Here is a 26,029-nt window from a genome sequence, read left to right as displayed (position 1 = left end):
TAATTGGTTTGTTGATATCTAGTTTCTTCAGTTCTTTGTATGTTTTGGATATTAGTCCTCTATCAGATACGGAGTTGGTAAAAAAATCTTTTCTTATTCTATAGGCTGCCTTTTTGCTTTTTGTCCTATTGACAGTGTCCTTTGCCTTATAGAAGTTTTTCATTTTTTCTTTCTTCCATTTTTTTGAAGGTAGTTCTCCAACTTTATTTGATATTCAGCAGAGTTCTCATCCACATTGACTGTAGATTTCTGAATGTGGTAACAGGTACCTAGGTTACTAATGTGTAATCTTGTTTGGTGAGTCCTCATCCTCGTTACGTTTTTTGAACAAATGTGCACGGATACTGTATGGAAGATTCCTTATTCCTTCGGCCCAGACAGCTGTGCACGGATACTGTATGGAAGATTCCTTATTCCTTCGGCCCAGACAGCTTTATTGAGCCTGGTATCAATACGCACATCTGGAATCCCCTTCTCCCTCATGGCAAATTTCTGGATTTCTTTGAGTGCCTGAGGAGCATGCTTCTTGAAGCCTGCGCCATGGATGCGCTTGTGAATGTTGATGGTGTACTCCCGGGTCACCACCTCGTTGGTGGCAGAACGACCCTTCTTGCCACCCTTCTTTTCGGGAGCCATAGCCTGGGACCGCCAAACCTCTGGTTAGCACCGAACAAATCCCCACAAGCCGGCCTGCCCCCGCACCCAGGGAAGGTGGAGCTGGATTTCAGAGCCCAGGACCCCACCGCCATACTCACTCACAGGTTTTCCGTTTCATGAGGTCCCATTTACTAATTGTTGGTCTTAGTGCCTATGTTTTCCGTGTTATATTTGGAAAGTTGTCTCCTGTGCCCATGTGTTCAAGGCTATGTCCTACTTTCTTTTCTATCAGGCTCAGTGTATCTGATTTTATGTTGAGGTCTTTGATCCACTTGGACTTGAGTTTTGTACAGGGTGACAAATATGGGTCTATTTTCATTCTTCTACATGCAGACATCCAGTTTGAACAGCACCATTTGTTGAAAGATCCTGTCTTTTATTCTAGTGTGTATTGATGGCTTCTTTATCAAAAATCAGGTGTCCATAGCAGTAAGACCCAGATTTACGTCTGGGTCTTAAATTCAATTCCATTGATCAATGTGTCTGTTTTTATTACATATCATGCCTTTTTGTTACAACAGTACTGTAGTAGGGAAGATGATTGTTGTAGCTACCCTCGATTTTTTTTGTTGTTCCATATGAAACTTAAAACTGTCCTTTCAAGGTCTGTAAAGAATTGTTGGAACTTTGATGGGGATTGCATTGAATCTGTAGATTGCTTTTGGTAGGATGACCATTTTTATTATGTTAATCCTACTGATCTATGAGCATCTTTCCATCTTCTGATATATTCTTCAGTTACTTTCTTAAAATACTTGTACTTATTGTCATTCATGTCTTTCATTTGCTTGATTAGAGTTAGAGTTAACTCAAAATATTTTAGTTGAGACTATTGTGAAAAGTATTGTTTTCCTGATTTCTTTCTCATTCTGTTTGCCATTTTTATATATGAGGGCTACTTTTTTTATTTGTTTGTTTGTTTTGTTTTGTTTGTTACTCTTGTATCAGCCACTTCAATAAAAGTATTTATCAGCTGTAGGAGTTCCCTGGTGAAATTTTTAGGGTCATTTTTACATATTATCATATCATCTACAAATAAAGATACTTTGACTTCTTCCTTTCTGATTTGTATCCCTTTGATCTCCCTCAGTTGTTTTATTGTTCTAGCTAAGACTTCAGGTACTATATTTGAATAGATATGGAGAGAGTGGACAGCCTTGTCTTGTTCCTGATCTTAGTGAAATTGCCTTGCATTTCTCTCCATTTAATTTGATGTTGGTTACAGACTTGCAGTAAATTTCCTTTACTATATTGAGGTCATCAAGGTGGACTTTTCCTTTGATGAGTATGTAGAGTCCTTCCCAATCTCTTTGGACTCGTTTTGGTTTGAAGTTTATTTTTTAGATATTATAATGGCTATTCTAACTTTCTTCTTAGGTCAATTTGCTAGGAAGATGTTTTTTCTGCCTTTTACCCTGAGGTAAAGTTGATGTTGAGGTTGTCTTTCTTGGATGGATTCCATTTTCACATTCATTCTGTTAGTCTGTGTCTTTTTACTAAGGAATTGAGACCAAAGATATTAAGAGATATCCATAAGCAATGATTGTTGATTACTGTTATTTTGTTGTTATTGGTGGTGGTGGTGCATGTTTGTGTGTGTACATTTCCTTATTTTGGTTTTGCTAGTAAGAGATTATTTATTTCCTGTGTTTTTATGGGTACAGTTCACCTCCTTAGGTTGGAGTTTTCCTTCTAGCTCTATCTGTAAGGTTGGATTTGTAGATAGATATTGTTTAAATTTGACTTTGCCATGAAATATCTTATTTTCTCCATCTATGGTAATTGAACATTTTTCTGAATATAGTAGTCTATGCTGGCATCTGTGGTCTTTTAGAGTCGTCAGAACATCTATCTAGGCATTTCTAGCATCTGGAGTCTCCATTAAGAAGTCAGGTGTGCTTTTATATGTTACTTGCTCTTTTCCTTCACAGCTTTTAATATTTTTTTCTTTGATCTGTATGCTAGTGCTTTGATTATTGTGTGGTGAGGGGACTTTCTTTTCTGGTCCAATCCATTTGGTGTTTTGCATGCTTGTACTTCTATAGCTATCTCCTCCATTAAGTTAGGAAGTTTTTCTCTTATGATTTTGTTGAAAATATTTTCTGGGTTTTCGAGTTGGGTTTCTTCTTCCTCTATTCCTATTAGTCTTAGGTTTGGTCTTCTGACGGTGTCACAGATATCCCGGATATTTAGTGCCAGGATTTTTTAGATTTAACATTTTCTTTGACTGGTGTATATCCATTTCTTCTATTGTATTTTTAATGCCTGAGATTCTCTTTTCCATCTTTTTTATTGATGAAGCTTGCCTCTGTAGTTCCTATTTGGATTCCTAAATTATTCATCCCAGAATTCCCTGTTTGTGTTTTCTTTATTGCTTCTATTTACATTTTCTGGTCTTGAACTGTCTTCATTTCCATTACCTATTAGAGTTAGAGTTAACTTAAAATATTTTATTTGAGGCTATTGTGAAGCTATTTGAGGCTTTACCTACTAGTCTGCTTTTTCTTGGCTTTCTTTAAGAGATTTACTCAGTTCCTCCAACTGTTTGTGTTTCCCTGGATTTCTTTAGAGGATTCATTTCCTCTTTAGGGACCTCTATCATCTTCATATAGTTGATTTTAAAGTCTTTTTGTTGTGCTTTATCTATGTTGGAATATTCAGGGCCATATTATTAATTATGAGACTTATTAATTATGAAAGCTAGGCCTTAGCTTAGGTTTATTCCTAACTAGTTCTTATAACTTAAATTAACCTGTATTTCTAAATCTATGTTCTTGTACGTGGCTCAGTTACCTTTACTCTGTACTACTACTACCCATCCTGCTTCCTCCGAATCTGGCTGGTGGACTCCACCTTTCTTCTTTCTAGAGACCTCTCTGTCCCCAGAAGTCCTGCCTAACCTCTTCCTGCCTAACTATTGGTCACTCAGCCCTTTATTAAATCATTCACAATGACACATCTTCACACAGTGTAAAGGAATATTCTGTAACAATCTGGATTTGGATGATTATAGGACTAGCTGCTGACTTCTGGGTTTTTCTTTGTTGGGTGGCTGTTTTTGTACCTTGGTTTCTCTTTCCTCTCTGAATTTTCAGCGTGGGATGGCTGTGTGTTAGCTGTTTTGTTGCCCCCCTTGGCTGGTATGTTCACAGCCAAGCCTGCTAGTGTTGGGGGCTGGGCCAAAGCAACAAGTGGGAGGAGAGAGGCCAGAGAGGATGATCTGTGGGATCCACCTGAAGCACTCAGGGGGTGGGGAGACGTTGTAGCTGGTTTCTTATTGCAGATCTAGGGAAGAACCTGAGGGACCTAGTCAGCTGTGGGAGCAGAGACCTGAGAAGGACTGAAGGCAGGCTCCCTGGTTTTATATTATGGAAATTTTTGAAGCTTTCTGCCAATTCACAGGAAAGAAGTAAAATACCCATTGTGTCTTACTTGTATTTAATTGATTCCTAACAGGTTGAGCTGTGGTGATATTTATTACACTATAACAAATAAAGCTTGCCTGAAGATCAACAAGCAGAGCTAGCCACACCACTTAGCAACAGAGTCCCCACCATGTTGACACACACCTTTAATCCCATCAATCGGACAAAGGCAGATGGATCAGTTAGTTCAAGGCCACCCTGGGCTATATGAAATTAATCCAGTCTAAAAGAGAAAAAGAACCCAAGCAAAGGTGATCCTAGTACTTGGGATCACATGCCTTTAATCCCAGCACTAGGGAGGTAGAGGCAGTTGAATCTCTTTGATTTCAAGGCCAGCCTGGTCTACAGAGCAAGTTCCAGTACAGGCTCCAAAGTTACACAGAAAAACCTTGTCTTGAAACCACCTTCCAGAGAGAAAGGGGGGTGGGGGAGTAATCCTTCATATAAAACATGCATGATCTGCCTGGTGTGTGCCATCAGCCTACCTATGATCCTGTTACCATAACACTAATTAGAATAGATTAATAATGAGTCATAATATAAAAGCTCAAGTCCCCTATCTTATTTCTCTTGAAAATTGTCTTTCCTATTTTTCTCTTATGGAAATTGTCACCTTTTTGTCTGAACTAAGTCTTTTAGCTGGTATTTTCTAAATTCTATTTTTAAATTTATTTTTAGATATAAAATTGTATTTTCTGCCATTATTATACTTATATTTTGTGTATTTATACCTAATTATATTATGGTTTTGTTGACACTACATAGCATTTTTTAATGTTCTCAAATGGAACAAAACTGCTTTTTAAATATTGACTATCTCATCCAAACTTGTTTAATTCTTTTTTGTTTGTTTATTTTTGTTTTGTTTTTGAGGCAGGGTTTCTATGTGTAGTTTTGGAGGCTGTTCTGGAACTTGCTCTGTAGACCAGGCTGGCCTTGAACTCACAGAGATCTGCTTGCCTCTGCCTCCCGAGTCCCGGGATTAAAGGTGTGGGCCACCACTGCAGGTCTCTGTATCAAATTCTTATCAAGCTCCTTAGTTTTCTTAAACTGTCAAATAAAGTAGACTGAGAGATTTACATAGCAGAGTTTTCAGTGCTCAAAGGCTGGATCTGGTCCACCAGGATTGACTTCAGAGGAGGGATCATTTCCTGACTTTCAGATGATCTTCATGTGGGGTCCACACACGTTGAGGAGGAAAGAATGAAAATGATGTGTCCTCACCTTAATCTTATGGGCTCAGGGCCATACTCTCAAAACCTTGCTATAACTACCAGAACCGGGTGCACTGGCCCATGCAGTCACCCTGTGGGATAGGAAGAGTAATAATAATAGGAAGAGTCCTGAGATTTCGTTTCTATGATCTCTGTTTTTCTGTGTAAATTATATAATCTTCTATTTGCAGTGTTAAAACCACAATACTACCTAAGCCAACTGAAGCCCAGAGGACTGTTTCACTTAGACGTACCATTTGCATAGGTATGGTTTTTATTTCTTCATTTGGTTTTTAACTAAATAAGCTACACCAGTCTGATTTTCTTCCTCTATTGGTAATATTTTCCCTCTTAAGTACAAGTGACAATTTACTCATATCTAACACATTCTCTTAAATTTTATAAATTGTTTCTCAGTGAGCAGACATGTTAGTAAGATTTTGAAGTTAAGCTACCCTTGAATTCCTTGGAACACAGAATCCCGACAGAGAAAACAGGAAGCGAAATGGCTTTGACAATGTGCTGTTGTTTTCCATGGCAGTTGAAAGGCTGGATAAAATGGAACAGAGTGAAAGGTAGAGGATGGTAGGAGATGAAGTCACTGAGACAAAACGTAAAGGGAACCAGAGGAGGGTTTTAAGCATACACGTCTTTATTTGCATTTTCACAGCACATTCTGCTGTCATATGGAGAAGTCATTACAGACATGTGAAAGTGAACCCACTGTCATAGACTGTCCCCGGTGTCCAAACAAACGGGGTGAGCATAGCTTGAGATGGAATGGCTTCAAGAGGGAGGAAGTGGGAGACGTCTCAGAGGACGAGCCTGCGGGTGATGCCGGGTGGGATCTATATGAATTAGAGAATTAGAGGATTCTCTCTGTGGCTCTGATTCCATTTCCAAATGTGCTTTTTCATGGCTAGCCTTTAGCTTTTTTTCTAGATGCTTCACAATTGTAATTGTATTTAATGATAATGTGAAGAATTAGCACAAAAATGTGAATTTTACAGTCGTTTTTGTATTAAGGTGAAATGTGTTTGACATTAATATTGCTATTTTATTTTTCTTGCCTGTCTGTATCCACTCTTCCTGCCTCCAGCTTTCAGGGACCTCTGATGTGGTTGCAGCTCCCTGTCCAACACACAGACTCTCTTGTCTCTACTGCAATTTGGGTGTTGTGTTAATAAGTGGCATGTGCTGGTCATATAGACAGGCTTCATCATAATCATAAATAACTGAGGTTTGATGAAGGCAGATCTAAACATACTTTCTTTTGGCCTGGACATGGAGTGTTCCCATGTCCTTGTCAGTCAGGCCCCGGGTGCGGATGGATCAGTTTGACTTGAAGTCTATGTGTCTTTCAGGGTTGCTCTCCATTTCTGTCCTCTCAGGGAGACATGAGCTGCTGGGACTTAGCCGCCATGATTCAGACCAGCTCTGCTGTCTTATAATGCAGTTTCAAATGTCACCCTGTGAACTTGTTTTCTTAAAAATTTACCTTGTTCTTAGGAGGCAAAGATAAGAACTGTGATTTTTTTTTTTTTTTCTCAACAAATTCAGGAAACAGTGGATACCTGTGTCCATCTTTTGCCACTTTGTCTCAAGATAGTTTTTTCAGAAAGTAAGACAGGCTACAGGTCCAGAACTCAGCTGTAGAGGACATGCGCAGCACACACCAGTCCCATAGAGTGCAACACACACATTCTCTTGGAGAAAACCAAAATAAAGAGGACCAAATACCTACACCCCTGAGAAATAATAAAATGATGTCTTCTGTGACACTCTTTTGACCTTTTCTTGTCTACTCTGGACACTTTGAGGTATTGTGAACTGAAATTCCCCTGCATCATTCTTGGAAATCAGTCTTAATGGAGACTACATCTTGGATTGCCAAGAGGTTGGTTGTTGCCAGGTAAGGTGTGGTGCTGATGAAGTGGATGAGATAAACAGCCACACTCCAGCTGCCCTTCTAGCCAGAGAGAAATTCAAAATCATTTGTCCTTACTATTCTGCCAACAATTGATTTCTAGATTAGATGACGAAGCATGGAAATTCAAAGGTTTCATGTATACAGAAGAAGTTTTAAAACTAAGAACAAGCTTCTTAAAAAGGTGTATCTGGGCATATGTTGGTGTGTTCCTCTCATGTCTGATGCATCATCAATATGAGCATTCAGGCAGAACAGCCTACTCCACCAACTCTCAGCATGGAAGGTAATTGGAGCAACCAGGGAAGTGTTGGTGAGCTCCATCCAGCTCCCGACCCTGTTCAAAGACCCTTTGCCTCCATAGAGCAGGGGACAACTATCCTCTTTACCAAGTATCTTTTCTATGTTAAGTTTCACAAAGTAAAGAGTCCCTAGAACATACATTTTTCACTGCCCACACCCGGCCATGCCCAAATGTGCTTCTCCCTGCAAGTTTTAACAGAACTCTCGGCCTTGAAAACGTGCAAGTAAAAATGCTAAATTGAGAAAAAAGATTTCTCTGTAACTGTTTCTTTTTGCAATTAAAAAAAATGGAAAAAAAGAAAGTACAGTTGTATTTTAGAAATCTTGAAAATGCTCAAAAGTGTAGAAAGTAAACATTGTTCACCGTCTTATAATCACAGTTAGTGTGCTTATTCATTTTTACTTTTCCCACATATTTTCAAATATAAGTTTGAATATAACAACTGTTTTTAGCTTTTCTTCTTATTTTATGATCACTTTAAACTCTATTATTACTTCTTCAAAAGCAACATAAAACTTCAAAGCTACACTATTCCTAATAAAGAAATTCACAAAGAAAATGGACAACTCAAAGCAGGATGAAAAATAACTACCAATTAGTTATATGTTACAGCTGGAATGTAATAAAATGCAATTTTAAATGTGAAGATTCGTTTCTCCTGTAAACTGGGAGAAAGATATTCAGACATTTGGGTTCAGTGCTGACAGGTAACTCACCATAATAGCCATTAAAATTTTAATGTCTTGCAGAGACTTTTAACATGTCAGGGGGCCATGCCCAGGGTGGGATTGAACTCAGGATGCCAAACTTCAAAGCAGGCACCTTAACCTCCTGAGGCATTTTGGTGCCTGGAGTTGTATTCTGTTTGCCTGTTTGTTTTATTTTTTAGTGCAGCCACACAGCTCTCTAGAAGAGTGATATTTTCAGAACACACACTTCAACTAGGCAGAAAGTGTACATTTGCACTGAAGCCTTATTTATCCCTCACCTCAGCAAATGGACAATTAGTGAATAATTTTTGATAAGTGCTTTAATAAATTAAATGTATAAATATACATATTAATTGAAATTAAAGTCTATACTGGTACATTTAGATGGTAGCAAGTACTTTCCAGTGTTAGCTAGGATAATTGAGGATCAATTCCATGCTTTGGCTTTTGTTTTGAAAGGTTAGGTGCTTTGAAAAATGCTACTTCTGCTGACCAATCACAAGAGTCCAGTCTCTAGAACTTAGGGTAAATTTCACAGACCAACTTGACCTATTATGGTCTCATTCAAATTATTGGCATGCTGTATCCAGTTTTTAATTATACTGCTGTTAGAATGGCTGACAGCTTTTCCCAGTATGCATTGCCAGAGAGTTAGGCCCTTCCACCCTGCCCTTAGCCATCTCACTAGAGCATGCTGCCCTTTGCTGTAATGCCCCATCAAAGTCAATGTTGTGAATATTCTGATCCTTCTGATGGGCCTCCAGCTTCTGGTGAGGGAACCAGAGGAAAGCTAAGCATAGTACAAAGTCATTTGCAAAGTAATAACAATGTTTCCTCCTCAGGTGATAGCTCAGAAGAGATTTAATTGGACAAAATTGCCCCATTCCAAGAATAATACTTTATACTTTATGTCACAGTGATCTCTGAAGGGTCTTGAAGAAATTTATGAACATTGATTAAACATCAGCACACCACTTTGAAGGGGATGATATTAACACTGTCATACTGAACCCAAGGAAGGATGGTTGTCTATTCCAGAACAAAGCAGTCAAGAAACAATCCTAATCTGCCTGACTCGATGTCAGGGCTATTGTTCGACAAGACTACGAAGCTTTGGGAGATCTTACCTTCATGACATAACTAAAATGGCAAAGGAGGGGAAAAGTTTATTTCCCAGCGTATCTTATAATTGCCACAAAAGAATGTATGTTTGGTTTTTAGAGTCAGAAAATATTTGAATTCTTTCTCTTGATCCCCCGAGATTTTAGCTGGACAAGTTCTGTTTATAATTAGTCTGCCCTCCATTTCCCAGCTATAAACATTTGGCATCGGCCGAATCAAACATGAAATTCAAAAATCACTGGATCTGGGAGGAATATCAAAAAAGTGGAATAAAGTCTTTCTGATTTCCAGATGAGAAACCTTGGGCCCAAAAGGGAATGAAAGATGAAAGAGGCCTCATTCCAAACAATGAAGAGGCTCTACCATTGTTAAAAATGGCTCTGGTTATACAGCAATCCCCCACAGGAGAGACGCTAAGGGCTTGATTCCTACATGTGTGAGGCAGGGGAACTTGAGTTGAGGTGTGCGAATAGTTCTGTGAAAAGTGAAAGTGTGGGCAAACAAAGTTTTTAGTTTAATCCAACACACGCATACACACACACACACACACACACACACACACACACACACACACACACCCTACAACTCTAAAGCTCTAATATGTTTGCTGTAACCACCCTCAACAGACTCAGATGCTACCAAAATGAAAAGCGTGTGGGAAAGCATCCACTGTAGAATCAGCCCTCCATGAATGCTTGTCTTTTCTTCTAGTCAGCCCTCCCCATCCCTCTACCCATCTCAGAAATGGAGATCTGAAATTATGTGGCCCGTGTACCTCCATGTGCCCTAACGACTACAAAGCAGATTCGGATTGTATTTGCCGGATTGTATTTGCCGCAGCTTCACACACTCTTATCAGATACTTCTCTTAACGGTTAATAAATTATTATTTGGCCTTAAGACAGTTACTAACATGAAAATGTGTGTACTTTGACGATTGTAAACAATTAAGTATGCGTGAAGTCAAAGGAAGCTGTGGAGGCACATATTTGTCAGATTAACAGCTGCCAGGTGAGTCTGTGTTTGGGAAAGAGGCTGGAAGAACTCCCTGGGACGCAGATCCTGGATGATCTGAGTGCCCTTGCTGGCTAGCAGCCCTGTTTTGGGGAGGTAAGTAAGGCTTGCTCTCTTAATCAAAGCACAGATCTGTTTTGTTGTGGTTTGTTGCTGTGGCTTTTGTTATTATTAAACTGACTGCTATGATCCAGGAGATAAAGCCATTTCATAGAACAGTTCCGATGCCCAGTGACCATCCTTACACTGCCTTCACAGTATCTCCTCGCCACTTGCAGTTTCAGAAATTAAGTAAAGAAACAAAAAGGAAGTGATAAAGGATGTAGGCAGGGTGTCTTTGCTCACCCAACTGCATTTTTAAAATAGAAACTATGACAAGACAGATTAATTTTGCTATTCTCTTTGGAATATACCAGATGTCTAATATTTAAATCTTGGTTCCTCCACTCTCCCCACCTCACGCCATTCTCCACAGGGTGGACTCCCTCCTCAACCCACAATCAGAGATTTTATTACATTGTAGAAGAAAAATATTTTTGGAAATGAAAGTGTATCTTTAACATTTCCAAACAAATGAGTTCATATTCCATAGACACCATAGTCATAAGTATGTCATATGCAAAAAACGATACCATATAATTAGAAGTGGATTTAGACAGAAAGACAGAGAGATGAGCTGTAAAAGCAGATAATTAGTACACTGTTGTAATTGGCAAATACTTGTCAATCTCATGGTAACTGTGCTCAGAAAAGGACTTCTGCCAGTTGACTAATTTTTCCTGAAGGCAATTTCATCCCTCTCTTTAAATGGAAAGTTTAAATAGCTGTCTTCTTGAAAATTGCATTATTATATTTTGTAAACCGATTTATGTTGTAAAGTATTGCTGCGTTTTAAAGTTTGAAAAGACGTACCAACTCTAAGAACCAAATAAATGTTATACTTATGAAATGAAAGCACTATATTAACATCTAATAATCAAATTTAAATGTAAATTTGAGCGTGCTCTTTCAAAAATAAACACTATTTGCTGAATGAAAAATGACTTTAAAACAAAAGGAAGTAGACAGTTTTCAGTAAATGTGGGTAATCAGTTCAGAATGCTTGTGCGCTGCAGAGGAAGACTTTTGGCGATGTATTCCAGAAGTCTGAATATTTCTAATTGTGAAGCAGACAACAAGGAAAGGAGGAGAAAAGGATTTAAATTTTTAAGCAAAAAGAATATTTTCTCATGTTTCCTCCCCAAATATTTAGCAGAGTGCAATCATACATAGGGATTTTTCTTTTACCCAGATTAATAACAGAACTCATTACATTGAGTTCCCAGACACAGCCTGAATCCTAGACCATGCAAGTCCTTAAAACTCCCTCTTTTGTAATAGAGAGGAGGATGTGTTATTCCAGGACTTGGAGATGTAAAAGAAGATGATGGCGGATCTGGAATATGCTTTGCAAGTAATTACCTTTTATTAAATTAACAACACAAATGTCATTTTCAGCTTTATTCCTGATTATTATTTGGAGGGACTGATTAAGTCACTTCGGCCTAAGATAATCATGTTCTGAATGGAACAGCATAAATCCAAAAACTGTAGAAGAAGATAGCTGCTTTAAGGACCAAGACCCAGAAGTTAGTAAAACAGAGTCAAACTGAAATTGGCTGGGACAAATGTGAGATGGACAACCTGACAGTGGGACAGATATGACATCTACAACAGACTAGTCTTTTCTGTCACTATCAAAAACCATCAGCAGCAGTGAGAAAAACAGGTATCCTCTGAGACAGTTCTTTGGGGCCCTTGTCTTCTTAAACAACTTCCTCTCTTCTGAGAAAACAGAGGTAGAGGGCTGGGAAGGTATGTGGCTCAACTGCTGTGTTTAAAGTGTGTCAATGGCCCTGAGCACTTCCCTGTACCGGTCTCTGACAACTGTGAAGAGTCTTTGATGGACAAGATAGGGATTGTGCAACTGATGGATCTTCCAAGCACAAGGAGGACACGCCTGACTCACAGGTTGCCAGTGACCCCTTGCATCTGTTTCTGGGTCATGGATGGCTTGACAGAATTCTTTAAGAGTCTGGACTTGCTCTAACACAGTAGATATGCTAAAGACTATGTTCTTCCATAGTAGGTACATTACAGACAACATAGTGGGAATGAGTCACATAAAAAAAAAATGGACAAACTGCTATAACAATGACCACTTAGAATTACTGTAGTGGAAAGGTTTTGATGCAAATCCAAAGGAAAAAAATCATAGGGGGAAAATGCTAATCCCAGCAATAAGAATAGGCATTTTTTAAAAAGTGTTTTTAATCATCTCCCCATATGGGGTTAACCAACTATGTCAGCAGAACTGAGTTACAGATTCATAGGAAATGAGAAACCAAAAAGAGGAAAATTTTGAAACACATTCAAAATCTCATCTTTCGGAATAAAAAGCTGACTTGCTGAGGAGGAGCATTGTTCGGCACCTTCAAGCAACGTGCCCAAGAAAGCAGCCAATGAGATCACCAAAAACACACAACTTCCATGTCTAAAAGCCAGAAGTTTGAGTGAACCCACCTGTCATAATAAGGGCACAAAAGGAAAACAGATATTAATACTCAGAGGGAAAACATAAAGGTAGCTAGGAAGAAGCATCGTGGTGGGAATTTGGTTCGTGCCAAGTTTGGCTGATGGGGAGGGAGTAGTGTGTCCCATGTAACCAGTAACAATTGCTTTAGCATAGGAATTTTAAAGCATCAGAACATGGCTTTTGAAACAGTTGTTCTCAGAGCATGTAAGCTAAGCCACACTGAATTGTGCTTGGGTGACAACTGAGATTCACCACACAGTTACAGGCATTAAGAGAGTCACAGCTTTCCCTGTTCTGTTCTGAAGTTCCCGATCCCTAAGCACTCAAGTTGTTCCAAAGAATTCCTTTGGGTTTCATCTTCCTTAGTTTTTGTTTGTTTGTTTGTTTAACATGGTTTATATTGCTTCAGCAAATTGTTATTTAAACTCAGTTCTATGTTTGAAAATAAATAAATGAATAAAACCTTCAAGAAACTGGCTTTTGGTTTGCTAAGAATCTTGGCCATTATCAGCAATATAGGTCTAGTGAGATGGCTCGGCAGCTAAAGGTGCTTGCTCCCAAGGCTGACAGCCTGAGTTCAATCATGGGGACCCACATGGTGAAGAAAGAGTAGCACGTATTTTGTCTATCCTCTGACTTACACGCACGCGCACACACACGCGCGTGCACACACACACACGCAGTGATATTTTTCATCACAGAAAGAGAAAGAGAGAAGAATGGGCACACTGACAGAAAAAAAACTAAACAAAATTCATTTTTAAAAAATTAAGAAATAGAATCCACATATACAGTCTTTCTTATTTCACAAACTCAGTTTGCAATGCCACCAAGGGAAGATAGTACTAAGTCAGGGGTGACAGAAGTGCCTCCAGCCCTTGTCTGGCCAGTGGAGGAAGGATTGGGTGTTTTAATGTCTGAAATACTAAGAGGCCTCCAGACAAATCTAAGGGTAGCTGAAGGAGCCTGCGCTTTTGACAGCTTTCAGGTTGCCTTTCAGCAAAGGCCTCCACTGTCATTTTCAAATGTGCAAACCAATATATAGAGGTTACTGTGCCTGGAGGTATCGAGAAAGACGTTTGACACTTGATTTTCCTGCCAGGAAGTTTTCAAAAAAAAAAAAAAAAAAAAAAAAAAAAAAAAGGTAACTCAGAAAGTGAATTAATTAAAAAATAAAACCAAACCAAAGTAGACACTTAAGCTTTCTATTATATGTATATATGTGTGTGTGTGTATCTTATTTTACATATCGATCTCAATTCCCTCTCTCTCCTTCCCATGTCCTGGACCCTCCTTCCATCAAATTCAGTGCCCCTCCACAGGGAGGATGATGCCTTCCAGGAGGGATCATCATAATCTGTCAAGTCATTTGGAGTAGGGACTAGGGCTTCCCTCCTGCCTCTAGGCTAAGGGAGTATCCTTCCATGGGGATTGTACTCCCAAAGTCCTTTTGTGATCCAGGAATATATCCTGGATCCACTGTCAGAGGTCCCTTAAATTGCCCAGGCCTTCTTACTGAGACCCACTTTCAGGGACTCTGAGTTGGTTCAATGCTGGTTCCCCAGCTATCAGTCTTGGGGGGGGGGGTCCATGAGCTCCCCCGACATTTAAGCTTTCTTTTGGGGAATACAAAACATGAGCATTTCAGATTTTAATTTTTTTAATTTAAATTTTTAAATTTATTTTAAAGATTTTTTAAATGAGAAATTGTTCTCATTTCTGTAAAACTAGGTATACTTTGTTAAAATCACTCATCATTATCATAATCTTGGATCTTACAAAAGTCTCCAATTGTAGTGGCTATACTTCAAAACAATGCCTTGTAAAATAGAAACTTCATAGAATTTACTGACATGCACAATTTTAAAGTTAGTTTTATAAGATGCAGTTTCACTTTACATACCAAAGTTGAAGTGCCAAACATTGGCTTAATTTCTTCCTAACATTGGAGTTCATTTTTTTTTTTTTTCTCTGTGTAGTGTTCTTTCCATGGTCACGGTGTGGTATTTGCTGAGCAATACTTGGTCATGTTGATGTAGAAGTAGGACCTGCTTAGAACTTGGAATACTGAAATGATCCCTTCCCAGAGTAAGAACAAATAAATTTGAGTGTATGTCTCAGAGCAAACTATTTAAAATGCGTTACTACATTCATTACTCTACATGAGGAAGAATGTAAAAACAGACATGCTTTTATTATGTCACATGATATGAAGTTTCACTTTCAACTGTATTTGTACAATTTGTCCTAGGTGAGATGGTTTTAGGAAGAATAAATGGTAGACCCAGCACTCAGGAACCAGAGAGCAGCCTGGTCTAGAGAGTGAGTTCCAGGACAGTCAGGGCTACATAGAGAGACCCTTTCTCAAAAACAAAACAAAATATAAAACAAACAAAAAAAAACAAGCAGACTTACAGACAGAATAAATAATTATTCAGACTTCAGATGTCTTTCAGGCAGGACAAAAGCAGTAAAACTGGATGTAAATAAACAGCCAACGTCAAATCAGAGAAATACTCCTTTAGAATATCTCATTATCATTTCTAGTAATAAGTATTTTTGTTGAATTTTGAAATGACATTATCTGTGTCCTTAAATAAAAAACATTATACTTAGAAATCAAAATAAGCCAGACATGGTCATGCACACCTTTAATCCTAGCACTGGAGAGGTAGAGGCTGGTGGATCTTTGTGAGTTTGGGTCTATCCTGGTTTACATACTGAAAGTCTGTCTCAATAAAAATAATAATAAATTAAAATAATATAATCAATGTATATTGCATGTTGCTAACTTCGTTCAGGTCAATCAACCCACTTACCATGGTCAAACTTGAGCCAAACAGACTCTCTGCCACTCTTGTTGACTCTTGCCTGGGAATATCTGCACAAACAAGGAGTTTTTCTAATTTCTATCATTCTTCAGTGTCAAAATCACTGACAAAAATCACACTACATGTTCACAAATTAAACAACTAACAGTAGAGTGAGTGCATCACAAAGTCCTGGGTCCCTCAAGGGACTTTCAAGGAATATGAATTGGCTAGTATCTAAGAAAGCAATACACTGTCTTCAGCGCTGTTCAAGGACACAGAATAATACTGAAGTTTATTCCCTAGGGTGCTAGTCTATTTTTTGTTACTATTCCACAAGTAGAGAAAAAACAAAACAATAAACTGCATAGGGTTTTTAAGAAATGGCATGTATACCTTCAAATTGTCTCTACCCAATATCCAAGACAAACTCCAAGGCAATCAAAAACTTAGACTAAAAGGCTAAAGATAAACAAGGCATGGAGAGAAAAATGGAAATTAATAACTATTTAAGAACAAATTTTGAGGTTAAAATAAAGATTTGTAGCAGCTGCAATTCCTAACTCACTATGCATACAGGCCTCTCTTGCACAGTGTTAGGGTAACCTGGATGGCCAGTGGGGTCCGGAGAGGCAGAATATAATGCTGTTTTGTGACTTTACACCTTAACATTGCAATGAGATATTACATCTGTTTGAAATCTATGATGTAGAAGGCCTGCAGTACCAAAGTAAATACTGCCTTGAATGTCCCTGCTCTAGGACCCCAGCCAGCTGACCTTAGAGTCAGTCTTCTTAGGGAATCGACCCAAAACCTCTAGACCCTTCTTTGCCCCAGCCTAAAGGAACTGATTAAGTGCCAGCCCAGGAAGCCAGAGAAGAAGCTTGATGGTGGTTGTGCTTCCTCTTGGTTGTTTTTGCTGCTGTGGTGGTCATTGTTGGGGGTGGGGGCTAGAAAGGGTCAAGCCCTGCGAGTCCCATGTTGCCATCAAATGCAAGTTGTCCTTCATCTCTTCTGTCTTGATCAGGGTCCTTTGCAGCTTACCAGGATGGAGTCACCAACTGGCTATACAAGCTGGTATACCACTCTCCACCACCATAAACACCCATGCTCTGCTAGCAGACAAGCATACACCCACCTCTTAGGGGAGAACAGTAAAGATTTCTGGTGTAGTTGTGATTTTTTCCCCCAAAAAGACGTGGGGGGGGGGCTGGGGAGAACATTGAACACACGGAAAAGAAATTGGATGTCACTTAACCTCTCTGGATCTTAGCTTGTGCGTCTGTGAAATGGGCAAGTAAGTGCACTTGAGCCCTAAAGAGCACAGCTTGGGGGAAACAGGCTAGGAAAGGAGGGTCTCAGGCAGGTCTCTTCACCCAACTCACTAGAGCAATTGCCTTGAGGAAGGCAATGCTTTTCTCCCATTCATGTCTGCCTGACTCTCTGTATTTATTAGTCGCCCCCTGCCCTTCCTACAGACTTTCTTGGGCTTCCCAGCCCTAAGGGAATTTCTGTCTGTAAATGTGAGCGTGCAAATACAAACAATCTTGCCTAGCTATTTCTGAAGGTGGACGGTGCAAGTCAGACCCGGATCTCGCGCTGAAGATGACAAACTCATTTCCCGCCTTTGGCAGCTTCGGGAGTCGAGCCTGGCAGTGGACTGACTCCAGCTTTTGCATGGTTCCAGTCTGAGGCCCTCTGGGTTTCGGGTCCCACAGCATCTGTCCCCGCCCTTGCCCCACTGCTCCCTGCTGTCCCCCCTCCCACAGGCTCTGCTGCATTCGCAGCCCGGTGGCTCAGGGACTCCCGGTGGCGTCTCTGCATCCTTTCGCAGCAGCAAGAAGCCAGGACAAGGACACAAGTGGGTCTTCACAAGGCTCATCTGAGCGCCTGAAAGTTCGTGCAGTCCTCCCTCCGAGGGGACCGCGGCACAAGGCACTGGGTTTCCACATCTCCGGCGGCTCTGATCTCGGTGCACAGGATCGACTGCCCGCCGGAGTGATGCCTCGAAGGAAAGATTGTCCTGGAGCAGAGACGAGAAGCTTCTATCTAGTACCAGACCAGGGCTTAGAGTTCTAGAGTTCTCCAGTCCCGCTGGCCAAGAAAGGCGCTCAGCCTCGAGCCCCGGAAGACAGAGGCCAGAGTCGCACACCCTGTCCCGGGGTCCCCAATGGCCCACTCGCAACCTCCAGGCGCAATCCTCTCCCTCCAGCAGAGGCCTGAGCTAACCCCTACAGGGTAGCAGGCAGCTACCTGCTAAGGGACTTTTCCACCTCTTTGGGCCACTCGTCCTCTTCCCAAAAGACGTTTTATCTCATAACTCCCTTGCGCCCAGCCCAGTGCGAGCAGATTCCCAGCCCCTGTGGTTGCAAGCCCCCGGCCCGCTGCATCCCACCGGATCCAGGGAGCGCGCATCCCCCGGGTGCAGGCAGGGTCTGTCCACATGCACCCGCACAGGCGGAGGGATACGCGGTGACCGCCCCCCACCCCACATTCCCGGAAGTGGCCGAGGAAGTGCCAGTAAGTGAAATTATCCTTTGGGACCTGGAAGAAGGGGAGCCTGCAAGGTTGAAGGCTCTTCCTCCTGTTTTCAAACTGACCTACGTGGCAGAAGATTCTCGGAAAAGTATGATTTTCAGCAACCATAACCGTAGTCGGAAACTATTTTTTTAAGAGAGGGAAAGATGGTATCACTTTTCTTTTTTTAAATAAAGGCACAGAAAAGTAAGTTTCACAAATGAGTAGCTGCTCAGCAGGCGCCCTGCAGTTTCTTCTTCCAGTGTTTTTCCGCACTGTTAGAATTCTCTGTGATCTACAGGAAGCCTTCAATGTTTTTCTTACTCATTAGACAACTCAATGAAATGTTAAAATATTTATTTTTGAATAATCAGTAGAATTTTTTTTTCCCGAAGGTTCGCACAAAATGTGGCCTTTTATTCTGTGTAACATGGATGCTAAGCATGAGCGGTCAGCCTCATCCAGTTGCTTCAAAGGTAAATGTTTGCAATTGCTGGCTGCTTAGCGGGCCTGCCAGACATCTCCCAGCACTCAGTAATTCCATTATTAGTGTAGAATATATCAGGCTTGAGCTCATTTGTGATTACTTCTTGGAAAAAATTTCTAGGTTTCCCAGCTATTACAAGTAGGATTTTGTTTGTTTTTAAAATACAAGTTAAATAGTTGAAATAATGACCATTTATGGTTGGAGGTTTTAACCCCACCACCACCATTACCAACACACAACTAAAACCACCTCAACCTTCAGATGGCCATGCAAGTAGTCTCCCTATTTATGGTGGTCAGTGTCAGTCCTGGTTCTCTGATAACCTTGATACTTAATGTCACTCTGACACAGTGCCATGTCAAAGCATACATTTGAAATGCATCATTGAAATACATTTATGCATCAATAAAATGTCTTGCCCTTCTTTTTTACAATTATTCTTTCTTTAAAAGTGCATTTTTAGAACTGGGAATAATGGCACACACCTTTAATCCCAGCACTCAGTAGGCAGAGGCAGGTGGATCTCTGTGAGTTTGAGGCCAGCCTGGTCTACAGAGCCAGTTCTAGGACAGTCAGGGATACAAAGAGAAACCCGGTCTCCAAAAACAAACAAAAAAGCTTTTTAAAGTTGTCTGTGGTAACTTGTCAAATGCTCCTGGATTAATTTCACAAAAGCAGGTGAACAATTTGTGGAGCTTTGCTCAAAACCCACTTGACTTCAGCATTGATAGGAAGGGTATTGTCTGTTTTAAATCACAAAATTATTTCTGTATGATCATTGTGATTGCTCCAGAAACTAAGTCAACGTCGGAGGTCAAAGTTAGCTGCATATATGTTCCTGTACCTCAAAGCTTCCGCAGGGCTAGGGCTCCCAGCATAGTCAAATAGAACATATTTGATGCTTTTAATGTTTACCAGAACAGAAACGACCTCTGCTGTGTGGAAGCATCCAGACTTTCATCCACTGACCTATCTCACTACATTTGCTTCAGGCATCCAAAGGAATGTGTGCAAACATGACTTTTCTGACTCCTGAGTAATATTATACTCTGGATGCCAAGCATTAACATGTCCATCTGCCCTGCAATATCCAGGCAGGAGCTAACTTTTAACTCAACTATCAAGGAAATCAACACCCACAGTTCCTTTCCTGAGAGGTTGTCACATCTTCTGTGGTTTTTCCCATATTGACTGAGAAAGGGAAGTGAGTTTCGAACAAGATTTAATGTTGGAATTAGTCGTGTGCTTTAATCAAGTAGTTTGGATGCACCTGGACTTGATATCCCTTGGTTTGAAAAAAACAACTATAATATCTTTCCAGTGAGTCCCATGTCCTGTGAGCCTCTCTTGTCAGTTACCAATATCACATCTCATCCTACCCACCCTCCAAGGTACACATCCCTTCCCCACCCCCCACCCTTGCCAAATACTGGACAGTGAAAAGTTTCAAGTAAACATGGCTGCAGTTTTTCTATTGTCCAGCAGACGGCACAAAAGATCAAGCCTTTGCTGAACAATCCAAGGTGGTTTGGTTATATTTGGAGTGCATGCCAGGGGCCTGTTCTTTTAAAGAGCTAATCAGCCGGGACTGGATCTGTACAACAGAGAACTATCTCAAAACTAAAATTAACTTTGCAAAACTCTGAAACAAAGTGACATGAAAATATTTTTGTGTATCTGTACAACAAATTTATTTCCTTCAGAAAACACACTAACTAGTGGTCAAAACAAAGAGAGATATGCTACTGCAGATTTTATTGACTAAAAGATACCCTTAAGGAAATTAAATTGAGAGATCAAATTTAAAAAAAAAAAATGAGGCACCTCAGTTTTGACTAGCTTCTAATGGGTAATTATTTGCACTGGGCTTTCAAATTTTCATTACTAGAATTTATCTGTTATGTTCTTTATTATATTCAAAGTAAAACTCAGCCCCAAATATTGACCATTACATTTTAAATGAGTTTGTATTCACATGTACATAGACTGCTGTAAAGGAGAGAAATTCTCTGGAAGCTTTGTGTGGAGCTATGGGGAGGTGGGGCTTTGGAGGCTAAGACCTTTAGAAATAATAGTTAAGGCCCCTTCTCTAATGCAATGTATAGCTTTGGCTAATATTTATATTTTAAAAAGACCTCTATTTCTTTCCATTCTGCAGAGCCTGTTGAAGTTTGGGGGAAGGCAAAGTGTAGGCTAATAACTCATTTCCCAGTTAATTTTATTAAGAATTTATAGCACTGTTTAGAAAGTTTTAAGACAACCATAAATTTTATTAGGAATATTTTATTAAGCCCTCTATTTAATTAATAAAAGACCTCTATAAGTTCTGAAAATGTCAGAGCTAGTAATTATGTTAACCAGTGTAGTTTTCCTCTCTCTAGAGACCAAAGCATTTTAATGATTTGAAATAGAGAGTAAGGCAAGCAACCAGATTCCCAACATTTCTTTTTCCTGGACTTTTGTTAGGCAGTCAGAAGACAGTGAGTCAGGCATTTTCCCTGTGATGGTCAGAGTGCCGAAGCTGACCTCTCATTGACTTCTGAACTGGACCCAGACAGTCTTTGTTTTCTGAAGCAAAATGTAGTAAACAATTCTTTCAGCCCTTGTGGCCTGGATTGCTTTGGGACACTTGATTAACGTCCTTCCTGATCCTCCCCTTTAAGCCCTCTCTCCCATCACCTAACCTGGTTTCTCCCTTTAATAGCCATCTAAATAGTTTATTCCAGTTTTCTCACAGTCATCCATTAGCTTTAAATTCTTGGTACTGCTCTCCTACCACATCCACGCTCTTATCTCCGGCATTCCTTTATTATCTCCACGAGATTTCAAATCCATTTTCTTTAAACTACCCTCCCCCCATTTCTGTTTTTTTTAAATGCAAATGCTAATGTGGGGGTGCTATTTGTAGGGCAGAGGACTGATAGTGTTTTTCTTGAAGTACAAATCCCAAGCTCCCACACTCCAGGAGAACCTCAAGAACAACCACAACATTTTAACAGGCATCTTAGAGTGAGGTGCCAGATGATAAAGCCTTATCATTCTGTGAACACAGCTGCCAAACTCCATTGATTAACAGACTTTATTTGTGTTTGGGCTGGCAAATACACACACACATTTTACCTCCAGAGGTGCCTCTTCAATTTTGAAGAGTTTGGGGTCTGACTCATCCGTGTGAACTTTTGAAACACAAGCCCAGTTCAGGATATGAACTTTGCAGAGCTCTTAACAGGAGAACACAAAGAATTTTTCTTTGAGACTCCCAGCAGCCAAGATGAATACTGCTTGCTTTTAGAGGCCTCCCAACGGGGTAGGTGATAAACAATAGGGACCTGGCTCAGCTTGTCTCTTTCTGAGTCCTTGCACTCTAACTTTGGGAAGACACTGGGAGCCATAATAGAAAATAGAAGGTCTGCAGCTTCAAAAGTAGAGCTAGCAGCTATAGCTTTTTTTTTTTTTTTTTTTTTTTTTTTTTGGAAACATTTGAAATAAGCTTAGGGTAGGTGCATCCCAGAACAGTACACATCTAACAGTAATTTGTGTCACAATAACTTTCTGATATGTCTGGAACTGCCTCTTCACCTTTCCTTTAATAGATGATTAATTGCTGCCTGGCTAGAACAGTTTTTTGTTTTTTGGTTTTTTTTTTTTTTTTTTTTTTTGTTTTTTTTTTTATGGCTACTCTATTGCAACTCCATACATATGCAATTTCTCTCAGCAAGACCCAACTGTAATAACTGTTTGCTAATTGTAAAATCCTTATCCAGAATGAGGTTTGGGCAAACAATTCATACTACTGTAATTACATTGTAAAAGTGTTTTAGTCGCTCAATTGTTCAGAAGTAATCTATGAAGGCTTGGAAGGAGCACTAGGTTCAGGTTCACATTCATAAATGGAAAGTTTTCAAAACTAACAGAGCTTTATTTTAAGCTCACAAGTTCAAACTGTCCCAGTCTTTAAGGGAAAACCTGTGGGTAGGCAATTAAAGTATATTTTAAAGGTAACCTGACCCATCGCTATTAAAATCCCACAGCCTTGCCCTTGCTTTGAAGATTGTGCTTGTTTGAAAAGTTTCTTACCTGTTCGTTCCTTTGCTACTTGCTCTGGTAAGCAAAGAATTTACCGAGAAGCAAGAATCCCAAATAAATCCTATTCTCAAAAATATGTAGTTTATTAAAACTGACCGTGTCCAAACTTGAAAACCTTCACGCAGAGTTAAGGAAGTTCTAAGCCCATTACTTAAGCTGGCCTGAGACTCCCTTGGGCTCCTAGAGACTAGGTCATCTACGTGAATTTTACAGTAAATTTCTCCCAGCTAAATTATACTCAGACTATTGCCTTTGCGATTCATGCAAGGGTTGTAACTTAGACGTGCTCAAGGTGGTGTCTGGCTTGAAAGTCCACCTCCATTGCCCCCACCCCCACCCCCTGGGAGTACTGCTGGGGCTCCGCAGGCCTCCTGGAGTGATGACACTCACACTCGCTAGAACCCAGCAGCTACGGACCATCACTCTGGGAGGAGGGGGGCGCCCACACTGGTCTGGAGTTGGGGAAGGGCTCTCAGGCTGTTTGCCCAGCTCAATCGGTTCTATAATTCGCAGAGACGAGTGCTGCCTGGCCCAGCCAGCTCAGCTCCCTAAAACTTGGGAAAATCTACTTCTCATGACCGGGAGGCAATTCACCTAGCTCTTCCATGCCTGATTTTGACGCACAAGCCTGCATGAGCCTTCCAAATGGACACATAGGAGAGCTTGTGCAAGAAAAGACAGAAGAATATCATGAGCTAAGTAGATCTTTAAACTTGAGTGTCGAAACAAAAAAGTAAGAGAAAGAAAGGAAGACACAGAGGCATATGATAAGGGATCGGATCGTGGAGGCCTGTTATTGTTTTAAACAGTCGGAACTGTTTCAAGGCAAAGCCCATTGAAGTTTTGGGGGTAACATATGTCAGCCCTTCAGGTGTTCGTTGTTGGGGGCGGGGTGCTGTGCTAGAGGCCCGCAAACTTGGTCTGCTAGGCTTAACCGACACGCAAGGCTGCTGGAGTGAACCAGCCCGGAGCTGACTTGTGCAGTGCTAAAAGAACTGTGGATGTTGCCTAGGAGGCCCCTGCTCTCCATGGAACCTGATTCCACCTCGAGGTTCTAGTGATCTCCGGGAGTCTCCTGTTCCATAGAAGTCCACTCAGTAGAAAGTTGAGTCCTGCTGGAGAAGGGAAACAAGTCTTTGACTTGGAGCCTAGGAGTTGGCTTCAGTACGTTTCAGAGATGCTAACCTTTTCCAATCACCGCGTGAAGGGAGCTCCCTAATCTTTCTCAGAACTCTCCGCGTAACCTTCCCCCGCCCCTGGAGTGAGGGTTCGGTCCGCAGCTGGCAGTGGGATGGGGGTGGGGGCGGTGGGAGCGCGGGCCGTCTGCTTTGAGGGAGTGAGCCTTTTGGCCACCTTCAGGGCGGGAATCCGGAATGGCAGTTTGCATTCCCAGCAGATCGAAGCTCCCTGCTGATCGATTATTTGATAATTGATTTTCCCCGCAGCCAATGCGAGGCCGCCTGGGCGGGGATGCCTTCCGATTGGCGGAGCCCTTTCCACGGCTGCCTACCGAGATTTGGGTGAGCTCATTTTCCAGTCGACCACAGGGGGAGTTTTCTGCGAGGTTTCAGCTTGGGGGGGGGGGGAATCCTCTTCGAGCCCAGCGAGCTGAGAGGCTTGCCTGGGATGTGAGGTTTCCAGCTACTATCTAAGCTATGAGAGCCGGGCTCAGAATCATAAAGAGTAAAATAGCCACACTAAATAGAATAACTGAGGGCAAGCGCGTAGTGAGAATTAAAAGCCTCAAAAAAAAATTTTTTTTTTTTTAAGTCCGGGGTGTGGTATTTCAAGGGAGAAAGTTAAAAACCAGTGGCTGGTTGGAGACTTCAAGTTGTGGGCAGGGTCAGCTTTTGTCTGAAATCTCAGCTTCCGAAGTGGATTTCTTCTCTGGAACTGGGAGTTTTGGCGGGGCCGGGTCAGAGATAGAAAAGCAAGGGATGGAGGTTTGGGAGGCCGGCGCCGGGCGTCGCCACTGAAGGAACTGGGGTGTGCAGCCTCTCCAGGCCAAGGCAAGGCCGAGGCTGGAGCCCCATCGCGTCTCCCAGACAAAGGCAGCCCTGGCCGCAGCTCAGCAGAGCTCTGCAGCCGCGCCGCGCCCCGGGCGCACAGCTGCCTCGCCGACAGCGCGACCGAGAAAAAGCCTTGGGTCCCGCGGCTCCCAGGCCCCGGCCGTCCGCAAGGTCTGGCTGTTCGGCGCTGGGGTTGAGTTTCGCTCTCCGGCGGTCATAAATAGCTCGGTGTTTGTAAACAAGCGCTGGGGGCACATTCCCCGCGCTCAGCTCATTGTTCCCTCCCTTCCTCCCTCACTTCGCGCTGGGGCTGAGGGCTGCCAGGCAGAGGAGGTGGGGGCGTCCGGACTCAGAGTGACAAAATGCAAGCATTTCCTTTCCTCCGGCCGCGCGTCCACTTCTGACAGCGGGGTGAAAAAATCTCAAAACAAAAACACTCTAAGCTGGGTCTGCAGAACGCCCAGGCGACCGCCACCCCACGCACTCGGGACTCCTAAGCTGAACCTTTCCCAAGCCAGCTCCAGCTCCTCTTCTTGCTCTGGCTTTGGCTTTTCTCCTTGGGGAGTCTAGCAGAGAATCCAGTACTTTTGGCATCACCCCCATCCCGAAAAATACTGGCAGACCCCAATAATTTCGAGGAAAGTCTTGAAGTCTTTCATGAACGGAGCTCTGAGAGAAATAACTCCGGCATCTGCCTGCCCTGCGTTTATTCCCAGTTTATTTCAAGAGTCCGCTTTGGGAAGAGAGGCTGGAAGGCGAAGGAGTGCAAAGAACACGGGACGTAAAGCCGGCGCTTCGGAGCTGCAGTTTGTGTGCATGTGCCCTGGATGTGTGGTGTTAGTGCCTGGGCGTGCGAATTCATGGAGCGCCGTTCTGCCTCTCCAATGCGGCCAGAGCTCGCTTCGCGCACCCACCCCTGCCGAGGAGCCTACTTGCTGCAGCCCAATGCATTGTGTAAGACGCGACCTGTTATGGCCACCACTACTTCCGGGTTCTAGCATTCTGGTCGGAATCCACCTCTCCGCCTGTGCAACACACACTTTACACACGCACGGCGACTGCAAGCGGCCAGCATCGATCGTGGCTCCTTTAAGACAAACTCAGACAGACATTTTTTTAACCCTCCTCTCTAATCTCCCTTCAGTGCAGCAGTTGCAAAGAGGGAGAGAGAA

General features: G+C 41.7%; 2 protein-coding genes across 2 annotated transcripts in view; one reads left to right on the top strand and one right to left on the bottom strand.

The window, feature by feature from the left end:
• Positions 1 to 26,029, top strand: part of Meis1 (Meis homeobox 1) — a 367,579-nt gene that overhangs the window by 205,005 nt on the left and 136,545 nt on the right. The gene's annotated exons all lie outside the window — the stretch shown is intronic.
• LOC127233846 (60S ribosomal protein L31-like) lies at positions 278 to 636 on the bottom strand. The gene is made up of 2 exons (XM_051200491.1): positions 380 to 636; positions 278 to 344 (listed from the first exon to the last, which is right to left on the bottom strand). The coding sequence occupies exons 1-2, from the start codon at positions 634 to 636 to the stop codon at positions 278 to 280; spliced, it is 324 nt and encodes a 107-aa protein (XP_051056448.1).

The sequence above is a fragment of the Phodopus roborovskii genome, unplaced genomic scaffold, assembly GCF_943737965.1.
Source record: "Phodopus roborovskii unplaced genomic scaffold, PHOROB, whole genome shotgun sequence".
Lineage (NCBI taxonomy): Eukaryota > Metazoa > Chordata > Mammalia > Rodentia > Cricetidae > Phodopus > Phodopus roborovskii.
Note: the sequence above shows the minus strand (reverse complement) of the source record. Positions and strands in the feature narration are given on the sequence as shown.